This window comes from Armigeres subalbatus, chromosome 2, assembly GCF_024139115.2.
Source record: "Armigeres subalbatus isolate Guangzhou_Male chromosome 2, GZ_Asu_2, whole genome shotgun sequence".
Taxonomy (NCBI): domain Eukaryota; kingdom Metazoa; phylum Arthropoda; class Insecta; order Diptera; family Culicidae; genus Armigeres; species Armigeres subalbatus.
Genome location: NC_085140.1, coordinates 210,197,162 through 210,214,372, shown reverse-complemented (window position 1 = coordinate 210,214,372; position 17,211 = coordinate 210,197,162). Strand labels below are relative to the sequence as shown.

The 17,211-nt window shown below is 39.2% G+C and overlaps 1 protein-coding gene and 1 long non-coding RNA gene across 2 annotated transcripts; both read left to right on the top strand.

The window, feature by feature from the left end:
• Positions 1-2,537: 2,537 nt before the first annotated feature.
• LOC134215834 (uncharacterized) lies at positions 2,538-4,208 on the top strand. Its single transcript, XR_009980326.1, has 4 exons — positions 2,538-3,066; positions 3,139-3,407; positions 3,471-3,735; positions 3,799-4,208. It is a non-coding gene; the product is annotated as an uncharacterized LOC134215834 (long non-coding RNA).
• Positions 4,209-8,666: 4,458 nt separating this feature from the next.
• LOC134215833 (malate synthase-like) lies at positions 8,667-11,727 on the top strand. Its single transcript, XM_062694940.1, has 5 exons — positions 8,667-9,205; positions 9,298-9,786; positions 10,395-10,783; positions 10,915-11,142; positions 11,209-11,727. Exons 1-5 carry the CDS (start codon positions 9,071-9,073, stop codon positions 11,603-11,605), a joined length of 1,638 nt encoding a protein of 545 aa, XP_062550924.1. The 5' UTR covers positions 8,667-9,070; the 3' UTR covers positions 11,606-11,727.
• The last annotated feature ends 5,484 nt before the right edge of the window (positions 11,728-17,211 follow it).

Below are 17,211 nucleotides of genomic sequence, written 5' to 3'. Positions count from 1 at the left end.
CTCATCGCGAAACACTAAAGCGCGCGACGCGGCACGGACAGATGAAAGATAAACCACTGGAATAAATCGCTTGACTTTTGGAGAGCGTAATCGAAAACACGTTTGCTCGTCTCAGAAGTTGAGCGGAAACTGTGAGACTAGTCGACCCGGCAGACGTTGTCCTGCATAGTAGGCGAGAATGTGCGTTCCGAACTGCCTATGCAAAGTTCGCATAGGAATTACAATTTTAGTTTTTCACGATTTGCTCAACTTTACTCGTAATTTTTGCATTAGGAAATATCATATAAACCCGTCGGAAACTATAACGAATGTTTCTGCTGAAGAAATGAAAGAAATCCATCCAGCCGTTTTTGAGTTATGCGGATACGAACACAGACCATTTCATTTTTATATATAAGAAGATTAAGATACCTAACTCACAATAAGAAATTGTATTAACTAATTGTATTAACAGAAAACTAAAAATTATTTAACCCCGTAACGCTGTGTAGACACCTTTGCGTGGTGTGTTACGGTGTAAGATCTACCTCGGTCACATTGTCAGCTACAGGCAAATCCTGACCTAACGAATACCTTCCCCAATATCCAACTCCGTGGTACATATGAGGGTGTCGCTGAGTCGGGGGCCTCTCGTTAAGTAAGTACTACACCAGCATTTCCTTCCCCTCCCAAGTTACGGTGAAGATGGGTGTGGCCAGGAGTAGTAATCCTCATGCTTTTGTGAATTTTATCCTAGATTGAAATCAAGGATCACACCCACCTTGATTTCTGATAGCAATTTGAATAAGGATTTCAAAAGAAAAACATGAGTATCACTAGTGTCCAATCTACGAAGTACACCGTAACTATGCTATGCTATGCTAACAAAACCCAAATTTATCCACCGGTGGTGATGATGCCTTTCTCGATTCAATATGTTGAATTCGAATTAATGTTGTAAATGCAGTGCTTATTGCCTACATTTCGGCGATAAAAAGATTTGGTGCAATTCTAGTACGTTGCTAGGATAGGATGTGACAATTGAATTGCGACTGCCTTGTTGTTTCCTCAGTCGATTGCTTCGACGAGGTGGTGGCCAGTGTTTCCAAATATTTTTTTGGCAAAATCCGCCAAATAAAATATGTAAAAAAATAATGTTTTCTCGTTCATTTCTCCCATTATTCGTAATAAAAGATGTTACGTACTATCAGAAAAAAGTTTTTACATGTAATTAGATGAGTTTTACAATGAAATGGGTAAAAAGTTGGTTAATAATGCTTCTAATCGAGTGTTTTTAATAAGCATAACCCTTGAGAATCATACATACACCATTGGCAGTCTAGCATATATCCATTTCAACCAAAAATTCAAAAAAACAAACTTTTGAATTTTGTCATAAATTTGAATTTAATTACCCAGCAACACGGCCAAGCTGACAACAAACTGCCCTTTTGGAAAAGTGATACCGCCGATCGAAGTAATCGATTGTCATTTTCACCCAATCAGCAACCGGTACGTTTTTGGCAGAAAATCGGTACGATTTTTAATGAGTAATTGGCACATCCTATCCTAGGTACGTTGCTTAAAAATTACTTACCGTGGGTTACCGTGGGTTGCGCCACGGCTAAAATGATTAATGATTCAATGTGCATTTGTGTTTTTGGTAAATGGTAGTCCGAAGCACTTTCTGAAAGGAGTGAGAGTAGGCCTTGGTCGAGACAGAATTGTTTTCCCTGTGCTTGTCATTTTTTTCAAATATTTTCAATTTTTCAGGATTTGGCTCATGAAGTATGGAATTTTCAAGTTGATGAGGATTCGGAATAAGATTTCCAAAACAAAATTTACCCATAGATGCTATCGACCGTGAGGCGATCGTGTGGTTCAAACATACGGACTTTTCTCTTTTTCCACGTCGACGATGTATTCCTTTTGGACTTCGCTAAGTATAATTTTAATTATTCAATCTTTTTATGATAACATGTCTGTTAGCTTCGTAATTATTGCGGTGTTAAACTATTTTGATATAGAGCCAAAAGTGGTAAAAGGCCCTTCGAGAGCAAGGTTTTATTTTTTCAATATTTGTAGCCGAATTTCTTCAAAGAATATTAGATCACCACGTTAGTATTGGCCTATCTATTTTACCATACTTTTTGCATGCAGCATCTGAAATTTAATATTAACATTCACTCTTCATGAAATTCTTATAACGTAAAGTATTTCATGGACAGTCTCTCATTACATATGGTATGTCAATACTCCATTGCACAGTGACGTCACGCACGACTTTTGACAGGTACTGGTCCTGTTGTTTACAAACGACTTTATTTTAATTTTGAGATACTTCTATCATTCTTTGGATTTTCTGATCAATAATTACCTAAACTTATCGATAATTACCAATATTTGAATGCGGAATGTACAGAATGTCTTCAACATCTTGAAATATGCAGATTTAATTTGGATAAAAAAATTCTAAGTCCGAAACGTAAACAACAGGACCAGTACCTGTTAAAATAGTGAGGTTAGGTTTGCCGCGCGCAATGACCTATACCAAAATTTTTGGGGCGTATAGACCTGTGCAGGAGTTCATCAAATTCACTCACCCGATGGATTTTGACTTTTGAGCGGGTCGTCTTCTCGAACAAAAGTTCATTTTGCGTTCATTATGCGACCCGCTCAAACGTCATAATTTCTTGGGAGAGTTCATTTTGCGTTAGTCTATTGTTTAACTGGGTGGCCCACCAAATTCAAATCAGAATCATCTACACGCTTAGTTCAGTTTACTTATTTATGGGTAATTGGTTCACCCATATTTAGGTTTTATACGCATTACCTATATTATAGGTAAATTATACTGATAAAATCAGTAAAGTTTACTGATGTTATTAGTAACACGAGTTTACCTAAATATAGGTAATTTAACTTTACTCATATATGGGTGAAAAAATGATCTTGTTTTGTTTGTGATAGTATTTCTCGAACTTCCGAACCTCGCTCCGAACCACACTTTTTAAATGAACAGAAACTGTGAATCTTTCCTAAATAACACATTTGTGCAGGAAAACAATCCCAGCGTTATTAATTTCGGTGAGTATATTTCTCCGGAAATTGTTGCACTCTCTATTTTAACGAAGCATAACCCTTTTCCATTTGTTGTAGTTTTTTTTGAAACATAAATAATCACCGGATCCCTACCAGCGGACCGGAAATGCAAGCGGAATCGGTCGAGACGGCAATTCCTTTTCCAACTGAGTCGAGTGTTCGGTGCCGCTTGTTCCACGGCCGCTAGTTCTTGATGAGATTTTGTCAACACTGTGAGATTCGTTGGAGCAGCGAACCACCCAGTTGACCGCTGCAGGAAGCGCAGCTGCAGCTCTGATTCGATGTCGGTTCCAGTATCATCCGGATAGCAGAGTTGAATTTAAAAGGTTGGTTATTCATTTATATTATATTATGATTATGGATTTTATTATCAATTATAATATTTTTAGATCTTTATGTATACCGAGATGCATACTGTGACTGGCCATTATTTCTATATTGATCCGGAGCTGGTAGATTACAGTTATAAATCCTTACTGTTAGCTGTTAGTGACGAGTCCAAGAAGCGGGGAGATGTTATCTCTAAGGATATTAATCATCTGAATTGTTGATGAATTCAAAGCAGGATGACGGAGTTGGTGAAGAACAACCGTCCGCGGAGGGAAGTTTCTATGTTGCTGAATAATAATTCGGATAAAGATATTGATTTGAAAGGTAAGTTATTTGATTAAAATTTAATTTGCAATGGGATAACCATGGATTTCATTTTGATTTTAGATATGTTCCCGAACTTTGATGTGTCTGCTGTGAATGAAAGTTTGTTTCGCGTTATTAATCTGAAGCTGCCCCTGATGAATCTTTTATACAGCTGGTGCTCCTATACCATCATCCATGCTGCCACAAGATCTGGAATGGCATGTCGTTAAACTTGTGCCTCTATTGTCCGCTAAGTGGTAATCCAGTTCCTGATGCGAGTGACGTTCGTTTCACCATACTGCACCGAACTTGCTGCTGATGGATATATTAGTACGTTCGTTCCAATAGGTGCCAACTTGCATCTGTTCCGGTTTCTGTTCTGAACCTACATGCCACCATTCTTACAGTAATGTACTGTCAGGGATTCAACAACACTAATGATTTTATGTAAATAAATTATATAAATCAATCTCGAAATAAATAAAATAATTTGATCAATTTTATCCAACATGATTTTAAATTTCCGTAGCAAATTGGTTCACCCTCGGGTTCACCAATATTTGAGTCAATTTCACCTAAAATAGAATACCCATAAATAGGTAAACATTACCGATTCTGCCGAGAAGCACTTGTACTCAAATATGGGTAAATGGCAATTCACCCATATTTAGGTATGTGCACTTTTTGGCGATTTTGGGTACTCTTCACCCATATTTGGGTGAACTGAAGTAAGCGTGTACAGATAACATAACAGTATTAATAAATCTACATGTGGTGTTGGTTTGCGTGACTGTGCTGGTTCGAAATACTGTCGTTTAGATCTTTTTAAGCAGAATAAAATGACTCGATGGTCATGACAATTCCAGGCTCGTCCCTTTCCTACTTTGTATTTCTATCTTAATTCTTTCTGTGTTTCACGTTATACCAAAAACGATTCCTACTGTTATAACCTTCCATACAATCCCAAAAAAAAACCTCCCGTGGCATCTATGAGAGGTCGTAGAGTTCTCTGCATCTTTCTTAAGTAGGTGTCCAACTAACCATCCTTATCCTTCCTCAGCATTCGCAAGGACGTGGCCAGGACAGAGTGCATTGCTTCCATCTAAGAGATAGTGATTAGTCCCAAATCAATATCTGTGGTAACGGATGAAAATGATGCTACTCTCATACAATAGTCTTGGCTTGTACCACCTACGAGTTTGTGCGAATTGCTCAATGCTAATGCTAATGCTAATGCTAAAATGACTCGATGGAATCATTTTGATTTTTCAATTACAATTTACAATTTTCAATATTTTTTTTTAAATGTGCTCCACCAATTGTGAATGCTCATTTGGCCTTATTTTATGTGTTGTCTAGCGGAGACACGGTTGAGTCAGCTCAATTTACTGTGTTTTTTCGTTTTTTCACAGTGTACCACGCGAATATGTCCGTGCCTTAAATGCCACTCGTGACGTCATGCTCGTTTGGCTACACTCACTGACAGTTCGTTTGGCTGCAATAGCCTTCGCATCGGCTTGTCTGTGGAGTATATAATAGTGTTTATGCTTGATAGTGACTATGCGGATACGTGTTCCGACCTCGACAGTGGAACCGTCTTCAATGTGCAGTACTTGATTCGATCAAATTCAAGTCAGATATAGGGCACTAAGAACAGCATTTTTGTGTTAAGGTCGAGATACGTGATCGGAGAATAGAATTTGGTGGAGTGGTGTCATAACTCTTCTAACGATAGACGAAAAATACATCGTTTTGTTGAAGTTAGTTTCGATTTATGCCTTCCAGAGATATATTTCCTAAAAAAAAATTCTCTGGAGCAATCGTCGGCCATGAAAATAGATTTTCAAACATTTTACAAACAGGAATCAAATTAGGTCAATTCAAAAAGCTGGTGGCCAGAAATTACAACAAAGATTTGACTACTGTCTTTTAATGCTTCATATTTTTACGATACAGGAAAACATCACTTATCACTTATAATGAACGCTTTGAAATGCTGAAATGCTCAATTAATAACTAATTAACATACTCTTTACAGCGCCTGAACACAAAAAAATCTTGTTTTTTATACAAACCGGTAGTGAATGCCATAGGCAATTCTAGAAATCCATACATTAACTAATACACAAAAAAAAGAATTAGATCAGTTGTTCCCTATATAGAAATGCTAGTTTTCTTTATTAAGATTCTTTCAACAATTTTCACTTTTAAACCTATATATCAAATTGTTTTGTGAATAGCAGAGTAGAACATGAAATGACAAATATACGGAAGAATAATAGTTCTGAACATAATGGCGCCTTACTACTTTTCCATGCTGCCAAAAAAATCGAGTGTACGTTTTCCTACCGCGATTTATATGTTGAAAATATTGCAGGCCAGTTTTTTCTTTTTAGAGATTATATTTAAACAAATTGAACAATCAATGTAATAGTAGGAACTTCTGGCGCTCAGAACGATTCCACGATCACCTAAACGTTTTGTTCTACGTTGTGCAAATGAGTAAATTAAATAACAAATATAGTACGATTAGGCGATCTTCGAAATATTTTGTTCTGTTTTGTGTGAGTGAATAAATTAATTAGAAAATAAAACATTAGTGCGCGTACGATCGGGTTTCCTCTAATAAGCAGAACGATCGCGTGATCATTGATATATTTGGCTCTGCGTTGTGCGGGTAATTAAATTAATTAACAAATAAAAAGTTAGTGCGTGTTCTATCGTGTTTCTATTAGTACGCAGAGTGATCGCGCGATCATCGAAATATTTTGTTCTGCTAAGTGCGGTCGATGAATCGATTAACTAGTGCGCGTTCAATTGTGTTTTTGTTTCAACTCCATCAAACTACACGTTACACACGGCAAATCGTTTACCAAAACGAACCCTGCTACACTTCCTACCCCATATATCCAACATCCCAGTGATTTCTCGTGGAAGTGCAGATGACTCGTCGGCTTCTATCAAAGCGAGTTTCACGTCATCATTTTCCTACCTATTCCCCAATTGACCTGCATTCGGACACGGCCGGCGCTGGTATTGCTTGATTTTGGGTCACCAGGTTTTACACATTGAGGAAGATGTTAGTCCCAAACATCATCTGTTGGTTCTCTGTGTAACTTCAGCTGACCTGGCAATAACGGAGTAGCAACCGTGGGCGGTCAATCATGCTCATGCTCATGCTCAATGGTAGTCCGAAGCACTTTCTTCCCCCGCAAGAATATCCACAAGGCCACATGGAAATCACCTAATCAAGTAACGGAAAACCAAATCGACCGCGTTCTAATCGACGGTAAATTCTTCTCCGACATCACGAACGTACGCACTTACCGCAGTGCGAATATTTAATCCGACCACTACCTCGTCGCAGTATGTCTGCGCTCAAAACGGAGACGTCCGCCGCGGCTTAACATTGGGCGGCTACAAGACGGTAGACTAGCCCAAGACTACGCGCAGCAGCTGGAAGTGGCACTCCCAACGGAAGAGCAGCTAGGCGCAGCATCTCTTGAAGATGGCTGGAGAGATATTCGATCCGCCATTGGAAGCACCGCAACCGCTGCACTAGGCACGGTGGCTCCGGATCAGAGAAACGACTGGTATGACGGCGAATGTGAGCAGTTAGTTGAGGAGAAGAATGCAGCATGGGCGAGATTGCTGCAACACCGGACGAGGGCGAACGAGGCACGATACAAACGGGCGCGGAACAGGCAAAACTCGATTTTCCGGAGGAAAAAGCGCCAGCAGGAAGATCGAGACCGTGAAGAGACGGAGGAACTGTACCGCGCTAATAACACACGAAAGCTCTATGAGAAGAAGCCCCTGGAGCTGACCATACATGATAGTACATGATAGGAAGAGGCTCAAGAGAGATCAATGTGAGCCACCCACCACGAGTTTCTATCGGTGGTGACGAAATCAAGGTGGTTGAAGAATTCGTGTACTTGGGCTCACTGGTGACCGCCGATAACGATACCAGCAGAGAAATTCGGAGACGCATAGTGGCTGGAAATCGTACGTACTTTGGACTCCGCAAGACGCTCCGATCGAATAGAGTTCGCCGCCGTACCAAACTGACTATCTACAAAACGCTTATAAGACCGGTAGTTCTCTACGGACACGAGACCTGGACGATGCTCGTGGAGGACCAACGCGCACTGGGAGTTTTCGAAAGGAAAGTGTTGCGTACCATCTATGGTGGGGTGCAGATGGCGGACGGTACGTGGAGGAGGCGAATGAACCACGAGTTGCATCAGCTGTTGGGAGAATCATCCATCGTTCACACCGCGAAAATCGGAAGACTGCGGTGGGCCGGGCACGTAGCCAGAATGTCGGACAGTAATCCGGTGAAAATGGTTCTCGACAACGATCCGACGGGAACAAGAAGGCGAGGTGCACAGCGGGCAAGGTGGATCGATCAGGTGGAAGACGACTTGCGGACCCTCCGCAGACTGCGTGGTTGGCGAAGTGCAGCCATGGACCGAGCTGAATGGAGAAGTCTTTTATGTGCAGCACAGGCCACTCCGGCCTGATGATAAAAATAAAAATAAATTGTGTTTTTGTTGATTAAAAAATGAAAATATAATTCAAATTGCTTGATTTATTAAAAAACAAAAACAATAGTGTCCAACTAGGAAATTTGCTCCGTCGAATGAAACCAGTTGCACTCGAATCTGTCAAGCCCTTCTATATGAAACGCGTTTAACAAAATAAAATTTTATGGGCTACACACATACACACTTTTGGAGTGAAATTATAGCCTTCTGGTACAACTTAGTTGTACGAGAAAGGCAAAAAATAAAATAAATTTATTTCTTGAAAATGATTAAATTGATCAATGATCCCCCCAATTTAGGTAATGTACACAAGTGTCGTATCGCTCCACGAATACAAACATCAATTAGTCAATTCATCGACTAAGTATTTAATACTATAGAATCACTTGCCTGCTATTAACAGTTTGTTTTTTGGGTGACCGTATACGATAAAGGCAAAATTAAGAAGGTTTTTTAATAATTGATTTAATATGTCCAGAAATTGGTTTCGATCGAACGCTTCATAGCGCGCGAAGCGATTTGAAGAAACGAGCAACCCTCACCACATGTAGCCCTAGAAGCGCATAAAGCAGATGAACCCGATTTCAAATCGAATAGGAGATAACATATACTACGTCAACCGCGTGGTTCGTCTAAGTGACTTTGTTTACGCACAGCACACTGATAACTGCGCAGACCCACCACTAACCAGTGTAGAGCGAACCGGCAAAGAGTAGACAACCTGTTTTTAAAAAGGCACTTATTTATACGATTGGGAAGTTAGCCACTTTTTGTATGAGATAACATATTTGACGCATTTAGTAATGGAAACTATTCGAGATGTTTGTATCGAAGGATCACCTCATCGATTAGAAAATGCGTATAGAGAGATATTTACGAAAGGGGCGATACAGTTTCTACTAGATTTGTACACCGAATTTGATGGTGAGGTTGAAAAGGTGAGCTAGCAAATTTGAATAATGGAATCAACGAATGCAATAATGTTTTGATATCTTATCGTGTTGTTCGTTGGACTGATGCATTTGCGTAGCTACTGAGACGGAGGCTTGAGCGACAACTGTACATCAAGCAAGGTAAATGGAAACCCGAATTTAGGAATAACAGCGAAGAATTGGACTGGAAAATTAATGATCTTCCTGCCAGACTGAGGAATCGGAAACTAGATCTAGGAGATGTCAGTCCAGCTAACACCACCAACTTTGTGGACAGTTTGTACGCCAAGGTGCAAGGCATTCAAGTGGATTTTGACGATGGCCACTGTCCAACCTGGAGGAACACGGTGCAAGGATTGTATAATGTTACCAAAGCCGTGCACGCTGCCTTGCCTGGAGCTCCGGCGAACATTAAAGCTTGTCCATTGTTGATGCTCAGACCGAGGGCGTTCAATATGATTGAGCATCACTGTATGGTGAACGGGAAGCAAGTCGTTGGACCTTTATTTGACTTTGCTATTCTGATGTATCACAATGCTAAATTGATGGCTGATTTGGAAGTTGGACCCTATTTCTATTTGTCAAAAGCAAGTACAATTAAATATAGATTCTTTTTAATTATTTATTCTTTGATTAAACGTTTGTACTTAAGGTTGGCCTGCATTTCCTTTGAGTGTTTTCCTTACAATTTATACAGTTATTTGTTGAAAGCTGCTGACCATCGCATAAATTTGTAAAGACATAAATTCCATAATTATTAACAATATTTCGAAATTCTAACAGCAAACAAAAAAAAAACATTTAGAAATGCGATTCTTAAATAGTTTCGATAAGTCTTAACTCAAAGCATTTTTGAATATATTATTGAGCCTTCAGTCAGCCTGACCAAAGAAGGTACAGAATTGCCAATTCGGAGATTAACGAGTTCGATACTGGGATCGGCCTAGATTATTTTATGATGGGAATTATTCTCGCCTCCCTGGACATGTGTATTCGTGGTCACACAATATTCATATACTCATACAATGGCAGGCATAGAAAAACTTTCAATGGATAACTGTGGAAATGCGAATACAAAACTAATTTGAAATGCAGGCCAAATGCCAATTCGCATGTCGAACCATTGAAGAAGAAGAATATATTATCATAGTTACTATATTGTTAGTCTACAACGATTTCGCACACAATCTTTCAGATAGAAGGCCCGAACGAAACACAACTGTGGAATAAAATTTTCACATGGACTGAACATCGACTGAACCTGCGAAGTGGAACGATAAAGGCTTGTGTTTTGATTGAAAACATTCTGGCCGCCTATCGAATGGAAGATATCCTACATTCCTTAAAGGAACACGCGATTGGATTGAACTGCGGAATTTGGGACTACTCGGCGAGCATCATTGCCAAATTTGGTGATGGCCCAGACTTCATGATTCCCGATCGTAACAAATATGTTAACATGGGTCAATCTTTTCTGAAAAACTATATGACCTTACTAATCCACATTTGTCACAAACGAGGAGCTCTAGCAACTGGTGGAATGGCTGCTAAAATTTTACCATGTGGAAAGGGATCAAATAATGTGTAAGTATAAAATCAACAACATATATTGAAAACTGTAAAAACACTCCACTTATGACACCAGAATAGAATCCCATCAACAGTTTTTACAGTAAAAGTTTCATTCAAATTTTCGTCTTAATTTTTTGTTACAGTGTTGATGATATCGTGAATGGTGTTAAACTAGCCAAATCTATTGAGATTGATGCTGGGGTAGATGGATTTATGATCTATGATTTGCGGATGGTGGATGCAATTAACGATCTTTGGAGTTTCAAGTGTCCGACTGACAATCAACTACATTGTCTGCCCAATGTAGATCACATTACGGGTTTCAGTCTAATAAAAATACCCACAGGCGGAGTTACAATGCAAGGGTTGAAGTAAGATGCAAGCATGTTTTGAAAAATTTAGAACTTTGAACTAGTTTTACTCTAATTTTTTTTCAGCAACAACATTACAGTAGCGTTGCTGTTCATCTATCATTGGTTAACCGGAAGCGGCGTGTTTTATTTGAATGGAGCTGTTGAAGACTCCGCTACAGCAGAGATCTCTCGATCGCAAATATGGCAGTGGATTCGTCACAAGGCGCAGATTGAGGATAAACCAGGTGCTCATGTTACAAGATTATTGGTTTACACAATGTTGGAGGAGATCATAGGCAACGCGTACAAAACTTGGTGTACTTCAACAGCTGACCGGAAGCGGTTACTGTCTTCGAAATATATTCTGTTAGAGATTATTTCTTCGCGTCACTATATCGAGTACATTACGACTTATCTAAGCGACAGCCATAAGTTCCGCACACTGCACAACAAAAACGATGGATTGGAGTCGAAATTATAAATTAGAAAATGGAAAGCATAACCATACGTACAAAGATACTAGGAAAAGGTTAACCGGTCTCGAAAACTGTACTTTTGTTTAACAAAATTGGGAATATATGGGATAGTGTTCAAACAATTTTACCAACAGTTTTTTTCTTTCTTTATATTTATTGACAATGATAATAATCACCAGCATAATAATTTCTTCTTCTTATTGGCATTACATCCCCACACTGGGACAGAGCCGCCTCGCAGCTTAGTGTTCATTAAGCACTTCCACAGTTATTAACTGCGAGGTTTCTAAGCCAGGTTACCATTTCTGCATTCGTATATCATGAGGCTAACATGATGATACTTTTAAGCCCAGGGAAGTCGAGACAATTTCCAATCCGAAAATTGCCTAGACCGCCATCGGGAATCGAACCCAGCCACCCTCAGCATGGACTTGCTTTGTAGCCGCGCGTCTTACCGCACGGCTAAGGAGGGCCCCTATTTATTTATTATAGTATACATCAACAGGCTTGTTACCGCCCCAATGATATTTGATTTAAACACAAAAACAAGTAATTCAAGGACACAAACAAATCTCTCATGGTCAAGTGATTAACGTGAACAATACAAAACAAAAATAAAAAATAAAAAAAAGCTATCACTAGTTCTGGGCGTTAAAAACAGAAGCAAATCTTCTTTTTAAAATTTCACGTGAGAGATGGAAGTCAAAAACTGATGCCGCACGATTGAAATTTCGTTGCAAGCCAATTATTGCGCTTGCCAGTCCATAATTTGTCCTACGATACGGTGGTCGTAACAAAACATTATTTCGCAGCATCCGTGACCTGACATTCAGATCGATGAGTTGGAGAATGGTCTCACAATCTGTTCTACCTTGGAGAACATCGGCGATGGTCAAAGCTCTGGAAACATTTCTTCGCAGTCTGAGGGTTTCAAGTTTAATCAAGCGACATCGGCTCTCGTAGCTGGGTGATCGAAAAGGGTCTCTCCAAGGCAGCCTTCTAAGCGCAAAACGAAGAAACCGACGCTGAATCGATTCGATGCGTTCTTCGCCGTTATTATAAAACGGACTCCAAACTGCAGAGCAGTATTCTAATGTGGATCGTGCTAGCGACCAATAGAGCGATTTCAGGCAATGAATGTCAGTGAAATCTTTCGCAATTCTGAAAATGACTTAAAGAGCTCTAGATGCCTTGTCGACGATGTAAGAAATATGATGTTTATAGCTCAACTGCTCGTCCAAAATAACTCCCAAGTCTTTCACATGATGAACACGCTCGATCTTCGTACCTTGCAGTGCATAATCGTAGATAATCGGCAACCTAATGATTAACCATACCTCAAACAGTTATGAATATAACGTGCGAGCAAACGCGTAGGATTGCCAATCCAGAGATGGCAAGTTCGTTTCTCGGTCCGTTCTGGGATGTCTTCGGGTTGGAATCTTTCTTGACACCATGGTATAGTGCATCCATTGTACTTGCCAAACAAAATACATACCGTGAAGTACCCTAATTTCACGCACTTAAGATCTGACAAAGTTGAAACGTTCATAGACAAAAAATGTAGTGCCCATTTGGGAACATTTGTTACTGCATGATGTTAGTAGAATGATTCTGGGTCTTCAAAAAAATGTTACTTGCAAATTTTGCTGCTACATAAAAAAAATAACGGGATGAATCTGAGACCATTGTATGTTCCTAATTTCGCGCAAAAATGGACCTAATTTTGCTCATATGTATTTGGAATTGGGCCCTAAAGCCCTACATAGTTTATGGTTGCAAACGATAGTGCATCGGTTAAGAATACATAAAGCGATATTATAAAAATTCTGATAATATTTTAAGTCAGTAAAAATAACATTTTTATGTTTGAGACTTTTTTAGACATGTTTTGGGCTAAGCAACGTTTGTTGCTAAAAAGGCAACATTTCAGAACGAATAAACCATCAGCCAAAAGCGTCAGGCCCATATATTAACTGTCAAAGGTTGAGTCAAGTGCCCTGCGGTGTTTAGCTAAAGCGATTGAATCATATTATTCCGTACGTCAAACAAGACCAAAAATGTCGAGGAAGCATTTTCCATCTATTTCTAAATTTCAAATAAAACAATGTTCCTTTCGACTTTTGAGTCTAAATAAAAACAAACGCGTTTAGGAAAATTAGCTTCATCGTTCCCTGAAAGGAAATCAAATTTAGATGTTTCATTTTAGGACTCAATTGAATATCGTCATTGGTTTCATGAAATATCTCGCTTAACTTTTCAAAAGGACCTAAGTAGGTCCTTAGGTCCTTTTGAAAAGTTAAGCGAAATATAATCAATTGACCAATGGAAGAATGCATCCATTATTAAAAATATGCAGATAACGGTATCAGACACCCGTCAGTACCCATTCTTTAGTCGAAATAGTATGCCCTTATATTTCGACCCTGGTACTTTGCTTAGATTTTAGTTTATGATTTTTAGTTCACACAAGTCATAATTCCTCAATCCTCATATATCGTTTCTTTCTGAAATATGGACCATATTTTAGGAAAAAAAACCTGATTAATCCACCTCGCGGTGTTGGTGCCTTTCTCGTGCAGAAAAAAACTTAAAAATATGAGTAAGTGTTTTTTAGCTTGTTTTGCGCATTGAAAATAGTATTTTGGCCATAACATCCGATGCCATAGGCCAAACTGGCCAATTTTCAGTAGCAAACAATGTGACAGGATTCTCAGTCTAATGGAATTTGTTACGAGTAATTCGGCCAATGCTAAATTCCAAAAAGTTCGCAAGAGGTGGGTTGTTCAGGTCTCCGCCTAGGAGGCCAGAGGCAATAGTCGGCAGCTCAGTGCGCAGCGCCAGCGTGGGTCACTTAACCTTCCTCTCGGCTAAAAAAACGCCGGTGTAACATGTGCATCACACATGTTATTCATATTTCTTCTTTAACACACTTTCAGCAGACTCAGTGGGAACATGCTGAGAAGGTCAATTTCATCCGGCATTGAACCTTCAGTTCAATGCCTAGCAACTCTAGCACCGTTGGCGACAAGCAGAAAGTGTCGCATTACAAATGTATCGAGACATGCTGTTACCAAGTGAACAGTCATGTATTTTCGAGGGTCTCTGTCCCTCGCTCTTTAGGTTAACAACGATCACTGATTGGTGATCGATGTACATAGCTAGGTTCATGTACTGGTTCCTCAAGTATCTCCCGTAGGTTAAATTATATTTCTTTAAATTTCAATAAAGCATTAAGATTCCAACCTTCTAAGAGGATGGTAATTTATTTTAACAGTAAATATCACTACCCAACGAAAAGGGTTATAACATGGCTACCTACTGACAGGCAGACCATTATTCTGGTGAAGTGAAACATTCCAGTGAAAAAAGAAATAGTTACAAGAATGGGCAATAAGAAGTCAAGTCCCAAAACGGAACAAAGTGGTGATAGTGATGTGAACATTATAAACACACAAGATTTTCACACGGAGTTGCATCTCGACCACGAGCTTAAGTTGTGGGTGATAATTTTTTTAATTTCACTGCAGCTCGCAGTCACTGTGTACAAAGTAATTGCAAAACGAGAGCGGAAAAAGGCAGCAAGAATGATGGCCAGATCCATTGCTCACCTGAACGAAGTCGTAACGCAAAAAGATTAGAGTGAACCAAAAGTGACAATAATCTTTGCAATAAGAGAGTGACATTTATAAATAAAGAAGAGAGAAAAAACGGCGACAATAAACAATTTAGATCAACATACAAAATATGAGTGCAAGTTGAGTGCGAGTCGTGATGAAAGCAGATGCGTTTGATTTCCTGATGAACCAGCAACCCCAGTGAACGAGTTGTGCAACCCAGAAGGCATAGTAGAATCCTTGAAGCCCTTGGAGTGACCTGATTTAACCATGAATGCAGCAACACCTAAATGGATATTGAGGTACATAAACTTTTCATAGATAGCAACATTTCTCGTTTAAATTCTATACTTTCCAATTTGAAAAAAGCCCCTAACAGGGTATATAAAAGAATAACTTTGAATGCAAAACTAGAAGATGCTCGTACATTATACACACAAATAACAAACATTTTAGCCGAGCATGAGTCAAAATTTCCCCAAGCCGAATTTGTCTTTTGTATAAATGTACACGACAGATATATAGTGAAATACATACTCTAATCTCGACAAAATAGAGTACGCAGGCAATCATAAAATAAGCATATACACGTTAGTGTGCGTAATAAATTTCATTTCTAAATTAAAACATAAACTCAGAGGAAAAATGGTAAACCCGAAAGTAGATATCAAACTGGGCACCACCCTAGTGCAAACGTACGATGGTGCTCCAGGAAATTTAGAAGCGTTTATTGACGCTGTTGCTTTATTTAACGACACAGTAGAGAGCGAATTTAACGAAGCTACCGCTGCCCAGAAGCAAGCAGCTCAGGTTACGGTGATTAGATTTGTCAAGTCTCGCCTTACGGGCATTGCACGACAGGTAATAACTGGCGCTAATGATTTGCAAGCCATCACGGATGCGCTTAAGCAACATTGCGAATCAAAATCACATCGGATGGTTTAGAAGCAAAATTAAGGGCTCTCAAACAAAAGGATTCAATTGAAACTTTTTGCAAGGAAGTCAAAATTTGACATCGCAACTCAAATCATGCTACGTAACGAACAAATACCAGTCGATAGAGCTAACACGATGGCTATAAAAAAGGGAGTTGATTCTTTGATAAGTGGTATCAAAAATACGGATACTAAGCTTATTTTGAAAGCTGGATCCTTCATCAAAATTAATGATGCAATCCAGAAGGTGATAGAAAACGTTCAATACACTAATACCAACAACAATTCGCCAGCAACAAATGCTCAAATTTTTGCAGGTCGAGTAAACTACTCAAGAGGACGAGGTGAAACGAATAACAGAGGACGTGGGAATCGGAATTATAGATATCAAAATTCACAATCTCATCGTGGACATTTTACAAATCAAGGTGGAAATTGGTCACACAGAGGGAATTCCTCTTATCAAAGAGGTAATTGGGCTCGACGTGGTCGGTACCCATCAAATATGTTCTTAGCTCATCAGCCTCACAATCAAATGTCACAGCAGCAACAGATTTCACAAATGGCAAATGAAAATATGTTCTTAGCTCATCAACCTCATATTCAAATGCCGCAGCAAATTACACAATCAACAAATGGAAATATCCACCCTTTAGGGCGTACCGTTGGGGCGGCATACACAATAAATGTATCCGCAACCAACTACGTACAAGTTAACGCTTGATATGACAGATACACAGTCTTCATTTATTGTAGATTGTGGATCTGACATATCAGTCATGAAAGCTAACAAAATTAAAAGCACACAAATTTACTATCCCGCTGACAAATGCAACATTATCGGGATAGGACAAGGTAATACCAGCACCATAGGAACCACGCATGCAAACTTACTAATTAATGGCATGCTAATACCACACACACATTTCACATAGTCGAGAAAAATTTCCTATTCCCACTGATGGTATTTTAGGGAGAGATTTTCTCGTAAATTACAATTGCAAAATTGACTATGAGTATTGGTTACTTCATATACCAATGAACTCTGAAACCTTAGAA